The sequence below is a fragment of the Eimeria tenella genome, genomic scaffold (assembly GCF_000499545.2).
Source record: "Eimeria tenella Houghton genomic scaffold, Eth_scaff253, whole genome shotgun sequence".
Classification (NCBI taxonomy): domain Eukaryota; phylum Apicomplexa; class Conoidasida; order Eucoccidiorida; family Eimeriidae; genus Eimeria; species Eimeria tenella.
In genome coordinates, this window is record NW_013542397.1 from 6,760 (window position 1) to 14,143 (window position 7,384).

Here is a 7,384-nt window from a genome sequence, read left to right on the forward strand (position 1 = left end):
TTCGCGCCGCTCTTGTTGCTGCTGCTCACGCTGCTGCTGCTGCAGGTCTTGCTGTGCTTGCTGCTGCTGCTGTTGCTGCTGCTACTGGTGCTGCTGCTGCTGCATTTTTAGTCACCTCCCCGCGTGTATGCTTCTTTGCATCCATTGGCCCTTTGTGTCTTCTTGGCAGCTGCAGACCCTAAACCCTAAACCCCAAACCCTAGCTGCGTGTTTTTGCTGCAGAATTCAAATTGTGGGAAACACTGCAGCCCCTCGCGTGGGCATCATCTCGTTCCTGATCAAATACGGAAATGACCTGCGCTCTGCAGCAGCAGCAGCAGCACCCACTGCAGCAGCAGCAGCAGCAGCACCCACTGCAGCAGCAGCAGCAGCAGCGGGCGGGCTATATCTGCATCCACACTTCGTGGTGCGTTTGCTGAGCGACTTGTTTGGGCTGCAGTGCCGCAGCGGCTGCTTATGTGCGGGGCCTTACACAGCATTTTGTGTGGGGCTTCCTGCTGCTGCTGTTGCTGCTGCTGAGGCGCTGCTGCTGCTGACGGGGCAGGAGCTGCTGCGCCCCGGGGTCGTCCGCGTCAGCGTCTCTCTCGCGCTGCAGCAGCAGCAGCTGCAGCAGCTGCTGCTCGCAGTCCTCTGGGTAGCAACACACGGCTACAAGCTGCTGCCAGCCTACGCTGTGGATGCGGAGACTGGGTGCGTCTTTGCATGCAGTCTATTTGATGGACAGGGCAGAAGAAAGAGAAGAAGGGGGAAGCCCCAACCTGCCCGCCATTTGCCGTGCTGCTCTCGCGCTGCAGCTGCTGCAGCAGCTGCCGCTGCAGCAGCTACGAGACAGGGAGGCTCAAGCAGCAAGAGCCCTCCTTAGGGTTTGGGGGGCCCATCCCAGGTAGGCTGCTGCTGCTGCTGCTGCTGCAGCTCTTGCTGCTGTTGCTGCTGCTGTCTCTCTTGCTGCCTCCTTGCTGCTGCTGTTCGCGCCGCTCTTGTTGCTGCTGCTCACGCTGCTGCTGCTGCTGCTGCTGCACCAAGCGAGCAGCAGCAGGATGGCAGCGTCTTAAGGGCTATTGACTCTGTCTTCGAAGTCAGGCGCTACCCAGCGGAGCAGCCGCAGCAGTGTGTCTGCAAGTGCAGCAGCAGCAGCAGCAGCGCTTGCTGCAGCAACAGCAGCAGCCAGAATCCCAGCCACTGCAGCGCATGCGCTGCACTTCAAAAGGCCATCGAAATGTGTATGGCCTCGAGTGACCCCTGGACACCTTGCAGCAGCAGCAGCAGCAGTAGCAGCAGCAGCAGCAGTACCACCAGCAGCAACAGCAACACTGGCAGTACTCACGGAGTGGACTACTCGTATTCAGAGTTGCCGAAGCGCGAAAACAAACAGAAGGCCACAAAGCAGCAGCAGCAACAGCAGCAGCAGCAGCAGCGGCAGGAGCAGCAGCAGCAACAGCGCCAGCGACAGAAGCGGCAACCGCAGCACAAGGCGGCGAAGTCACAAAAAGCCTCAGAAAGTCCCGCAGCAGCAGCAGCAGCAGCAGAGAGCGCGCCAGCAGCACCCTCAACGTCACCAGCAGAAGCAGGAGCAGCATCTGCAGTAAGAGCAGCAGCAGCACAGGCCCCTGCCGCATCCTCAGCACCATCATCAGCAAGAGCAGCAGCCCCGGCAGCAGCAACAGGAACAGCAGCACCCGAAGCAGCAGCAGCCCCAGCAGCCGCAGCAGCCCCAGCAGCAACAGCAGCACCCAAAGCAGCAGCAGCCCCAGCAACCGTAGCAGCCCCAGCAGCAGCAGCAGCAGCACCCGAAGCAACAGCAGCCCCGGCCGCCGCAGCATCCCTAGCGGCAGCCCCCGCAGCAGCAGCAGCAGCAGCAGCAGCAGCAGCAGCGCCAGCAGCAGCAGCAGCAAGGGGCCTGGCGGGGCTAAAGATCCCGCGTTCGCTGCGGCGGTCTGTGGGGCAGGCGCTGCATGCGTTTAAAATGCTGCAGCAAGGAGATAGGGTTTTGGTGGGGCTTTCTGGAGGCAAAGACAGCCTCACGCTGCTGCTGCTGCTGCTGGAGCTGCAGCAAAGGGCCCCCATCAGCTTCCACGTTGCTGCTGCTACTGTGGACCCCCTCACCGCCAGCTTCAACCCCGCGCCCCTGGGGCCCTACCTCCGCAGCCTCGGTAAACCCTAGACCCTAAACCCTAAACCCTAAACCCTAATTCCTAAACCCTCGGCGAGGGAGCAGCGGGCGACCTGCTCGGGCCCCCGCTCACCTGCTGCGCCTGCAGCTGCTCCCCCTGGCTGCTGCACACTTCGCTGCTGCTGCTGCTGCTGCTGCTGCTGCTGCGCAGGGGTTGAGTGGTATCGGCTGCAGCTGCCCATTATGGAGCTGGCGAAGCGCTGCATGAAGAGACAGTCCATTTGCGCCTTCTGCTCCAGACTGCGCAGGGGACTGCTGTACTCTTGCATGCGCAAGGTCTGCTGCTGCTGCTGCTGCTGCTGCTGCTGCTGCAGATAATGCTGCTGCTGCAGATAATGCTGCTGCTGCAGAGGAGTGCTGCTGCTGCATATGATGACGCTGCTGCTGCTCGCAATGCTCCTGCTGCTGCTGCAGGCTATGGTGTGCTTGCAGATGCTGCTGAGCCCGGAGCCGTTGCTGCTGCTGCTGCTGTTGCTGCTGCCGTTGCTGCTGTCTGTTCGCTTGCGTATTTGCTGCTCTAGGAGTTTTTGTTTCTTTGTGTCTTTTTTCATTCTTTGTCTCCTTCCTGCGTCTTCCTTGCTGCCGCCTGTCGGCTCCTGCCTGAGGGTTCAGTGTTTAGGGTTTAGGGTTTAGGGTTTAGGGTTTGCGTGCAGCACGGGTATAACGTGCTGGCCCTGGGGCAGCACTTAGATGACCTCGCAGAGTCTTTCGTAATGTCTGTCTTCAACAACGGCAAACTAAACACCATGAAGGTAACTTTGCTAGGGTTTAGGGTTTAGGGTTTAGGGTTTTGGGTTTTGGGTTTTGGGAGTTCGGCTCAGGGTGTAGGGTCTACGGTGTATGATTTCGAGTTCCGGGTTCTCGGGCAAAGGGATAAGGGTTTAGGGTTTGGGGTCTAGATTTTAGAGTTTAGAGTTTAGGGTTTGGAGTTTCGATTCTAGGGTTTAGGGTTTAGGGTTTAGGGTTTTTGGCGGTGTCTCCCACCTGCGGCACACTCAGAAAAACGAATATAGTGACTGGGTTGCATTTGCTGCTGCTGCTGCGCCCCCGCTGCTGCCTCCCCTGCCGCTGCCACTCCTGCTGCTGCTGCTGCTGCTGCTGCTGCTGCTGCAGTGCCACTACAGGCCCGCGTGTGGGGCGCTGCGGGTAATTCGGCCTCTGGCCTTCACGCGGGAAATTTCGACGCAAAATTTCGCTGAGACAAATTTGCTGCCAGTAATAAATGAGAACTGCCCCGCCTGCTTCGCCCACCCCAAAGAGGCAAACCCTAAACCCTAAACCCTAAACCCTAAACCCTAAGCCCTAAGCTTTAGCCGTAGACCCTCGCTCCGCCTGGGCAGGGCCGCTCTTGGCTCAGAAGCAGGAAGCAGCAGCACTCAGCAGCCCTTCCCCTCGCTGCTAATGCCCTAAACCCTAAACCCTAAACCCTAGACAGCTGTGCGTTCTAGCCTAAACCCTAGCGGAAAACCTAGCCAAACGTCAAACTTCTAAACCCTAAACCTTAAATCGCAAACCCTCAGTCTGCTGGCGGCTCTCCAGGCCACCCGAAACGGTGCTCCCGAGGTGTGACACCTAGGGTTTAGGGTTTAGGGTTTAGGGTTTAGGTTTAGGGTTTGTGAGCAGAGACACCGCGTGAAGCTTCTGCTGAGCGAACAGGAAAAGGAAATCCCAAACCTCTTCAGCAACATCCAAAACGTCAGTTGTTGCCGCTGCTGTTGCTGCTGCTGCTGCTGCAGCAACAGCTTCTACTGCTGCCACTTCAGGTGTTCGTGTCTCTACGGATGCTGCTACTGCAGCAGCAGCAACTGCTGCTGCTGCTGCTGCTTTACGGCTGCTGCGAAACTGCCAAACCCTTCCCTGAAGATGCTGCCTTTTTGCTTCTGCTGCTGCTGCTGCTGCTACAGGCTTTGCTGCCTTTAATGGCCGTCGACCCAATTGCTCGTGGAATTTCAACCAGCGACCAGCAGGAGCAGCAGCAAGAGGAGCAGCAGCAGCAGCAGCAGCAGGGTGAAGGCGACGATGATGACTCCTTACCCCCCGAGGTTGCAGCTCTGCTGCAGGAAGTCCCCCGTTGCTTCTCTGCCGCAGATGCTGCTAATGCTGCTGCTGCTGCTGCTGCTGCTGCTGAGGAGGAAGATGAGGAAGCGATGCTTGCGCTGACAGCCTGCGGAGTTGAGGGCTGCCCCAGATCTTAGGGTTTAGGGTTTAGGGTTTAGGGTTTGGAGCTTGATTTGGGGGGCTTTTTGCGTCTGGAGAGCTCGAGCAGCCGCTGCAGCTGCTGCTGCTCCTGCTGCAGCACGGAGTAAGATGTTTGCTGCAGCTTCTCAGGTGACCCCAAGGGCACCCACTTCCGGAAGACAGACGGGGGCCACCGCCAGTGCTGCAGCAGCAGCAGCAGCAGCAGCAGCAGCAGCGTCGGCAACAGCAGCAGCTGCTGCTGGAACAGCAGTAAAAGCAGCAGCTGAGGCTGAGGCTTTTTAAACCTGCGCTCATAGGCGTAGTGAATTTCCTGCTGCAGCGGCTGCAGTTGCAGCAGCAGCAGCAGCAGCAGCAGCAGCAGCAGCTCTCACCTGGTAGATATCCTCCGAGTCGCAGGGCAGCAGCAGCAGCAGCAGGCCTTTGAGGTGTATGGACAGACAGCGCTGGCTCGCTGTGTGCTGCAGCAGCAGCCTTTCAGTGTACGTCCACCTGAGCAAACCATCTTTTGGGCCTTCAAGCTCTTGCCCAAGGGTCTAGGGTTTAGGGTTTAGGGTTTAGCGTTTAGGGTTTAGGGTTGAGGGTTTACCACTGATCAGGGTCTTTGGGGTCACAAGGAACAGCCAGCAGCTGGCTGTTGAGGCAGTTGTCTACATTAGCTGCATGTACACCGCGAATCTGCAAAAGCTGCTGCTGCTGCTGCTGCAGCTGCTGCTGCTGTTGCTGCAGCTGCTGCTGCTGCTGCTGCAGCAAGGCAGCAAATAAGGCGTGGTCTGCTGCGCAGTCTGTCGTGACTGTTAGGGTTTGCTGCAGCGATTTGCTGTCGCTCCAAGAGAGGCAAAGGGGGGGCCATCTGGGCCCTCTGAGCCACTTAATGTTGCCTATCCGCAAACCCTAAACCCTAAACCCTAAACCCTAAGCCCTCGCAGCTCCGAACTCATGAAGCCCCTCCACCCTACACCCTCGTTTAGAGTTTAGGGTTTACTGCTGCACTCACCTAGAAGGGGGATAATGTCCTCTAGCGGTGCTGCAGGGAGCCCGGGAACAAGTCCGGTTGCTGCTGCTGCTGCTGCTGCTGCTGCTGCTTTATTTCTGCTGCACGTTCTCACAAATTCTGCTGCTGCTGCTGTTGCCTTGGATTGGTCTGTTAGGCCTATTGCCGCGTGTTCTGCAGCTGTTGCTGCATCAGCAGCAGCTCCTGCTGCAGAATTCGCTGCTGCTACTTCAGTTGCTGTTGTTGCTGCTGCTGCTGCTGCTGCTAGGCGGCTGGGCAGGGGACTTGGGCTGCCCCCCAAAAAGATATTCGGCTCCCCCAAGGCAATCCTAAAGAGCCCCAAAAATAAATAAATAAATAAATAAATAAATAAATAAATAAATAAATAATAATTAATTAATTAATATTTTTATTCGCCAAAAAGATAAATAAATATTTAAGCTAAGGGCCGCGAAGACAACAGAGAAAAAGCAGCAGCAGCCAGCATGGCATCTCCTAGGAAATGGCCCTAAACCCTAAACCCTAAATCCTAAACCCTGAACCCTAAACCCTCAAACTGACCAAGGCAGCATTGCAGCGTCTCCCAGCCAGGCCTCAGCAACCCTCAGTTTGCTCTGCAGCAGCAGCCGCTCCTCTTCCTGCACCCCGCAGACGCTAAACCCTAAACCCTAGCCCGTAAACCCTAAACCTTAAACCCTAGTCAGCAAACGCTAGAACCAAGCTCTAGACCCTAAACCCTAAACCCTAGGAACAAAAAAGGCGGCAGCGGCGCTGTTCTTCCCAGCAGCCGCAAGAAGGCCTGCGGCGGGCAACTTCTAGGGTTTAGGGTTTAGGGTTTAGGGTTTACTCTTCTGCTGCGGGGAGGGCTGGGGTCTGCGGTGTATATACAGCTGCAGGGGGCGCATGCAACAGCAACCCCACAGGCAGCAGCAAAAAGAGAAAGTTCAAGAGACACCCCAGCTCTGTGCTGCAGCAGTGGGTCCGGGGAAGCAGCAGCAAGCAGCAAGGCTTTTGCTGCCGCAAAGGCTGCTCCCGGCAGCGCAGCAGAGGCCACTGCTGCTGCTGCTGTTCCTTCTGCTCCGCCTGCTGCTGCTGCTGCTGCTGTTGCTGCTGCTGCATTTCGGGAACCTACGGCCCGCAGGTCTAGCGCCCAATTCAGCTCAGCTGCAGCAGCAAGGCGCATGCAAGAGCAGCTCCGAGACAAATGCGGCGGTAGCAGCAGCAGCGGCAGCAGCAGCAGCAGCAGCAGCAGCAGCGCATAAGATCTTCTTCCGCTAAACACTTTCTGGGCGTACCCTTGTGACAACGGGGGCCCCCTGGGGGCCCCCAGAGGGTCCCCGTTATCTTTGCTTCTGCAGGAAATATGATGGCTTGCTGCTGCTGCTGCTGTTGCTGCTGCAGCAGCAGCAGCAGCGGCTGCAGCCAGTGGGGAGAGACCCGCGCCTCAGGAGACAGCACAACGACTGCAGCAGCAGCCGCTGCCCGAGCAGCAGCAAGCACTGCAGCAGCATAAGCTGCATTCAAACAAAAGACTGCAGACCCTAAACCCTAATATCTAGACCCTAATCTCTAAACCCTAATCTCTAAACCCTACGCTGCAGCGGCTCAGGCTCGTTGCTCCTTTTCGGGCATTTTCTGCCGTTCGCTTTTCATGCAACAGAAGATTTAGGGTTTAGGGTTTAGGGTTTAGGGTTAGGGTCTGACTCTTTTGAATCTCGGGTAGCACTCTGACTTTAGGGGTTTGCTGCAGCAACGGCAGCAGCGGCCCCACGGGGCCCCCATTCATAAGTATGTAGTGTTGCTGCTGCTGCGGCTGCTGCTGCTGCTGCTGCTGGTAGGGAGCCAGCAGCACCTCCTGCAGCAACTGCTGCGGAGTGTGCTGCAGCAGGTGCTGCAGCAGGTGCTGCAGCAGCAGCAGATCTCTGTCGCTCACAGCCACAATGATGGTGGCGGGGGCGAGGGTTTGGGAGGCCTCAAGGACGGTCCTGCGCAGCAGCCAAACCCTAAACCCTAAACCCTAAACC

General features: G+C 57.6%; 2 protein-coding genes across 2 annotated transcripts; one reads left to right on the forward strand and one right to left on the reverse strand.

Annotated features, from left to right (window-relative positions):
- Nucleotides 1-716: 716 nt before the first annotated feature.
- Nucleotides 717-4,365, forward strand: ETH_00026315 (aminotransferase class V domain-containing protein, conserved, putative; the record flags this gene model as incomplete). Its single annotated transcript, XM_013375118.1, has 6 exons — nt 717-883; nt 1,024-2,150; nt 2,322-2,446; nt 2,824-2,922; nt 3,794-3,865; nt 4,075-4,365. The coding sequence occupies 6 exons, from the start codon at nt 717-719 to the stop codon at nt 4,363-4,365; spliced, it is 1,881 nt and encodes a 626-aa protein (XP_013230572.1).
- Nucleotides 4,366-4,951: 586 nt separating this feature from the next.
- ETH_00026320 (uncharacterized protein) lies at nt 4,952-5,998 on the reverse strand (the record flags this gene model as incomplete). The annotated part of the gene is made up of 3 exons (XM_013375119.1): nt 4,952-5,247; nt 5,364-5,689; nt 5,922-5,998. Coding segments are annotated over 3 exons (699 nt in total), but the record flags the coding sequence as incomplete, so codon positions are not given.
- Nucleotides 5,999-7,384: the final 1,386 nt, after the last annotated feature.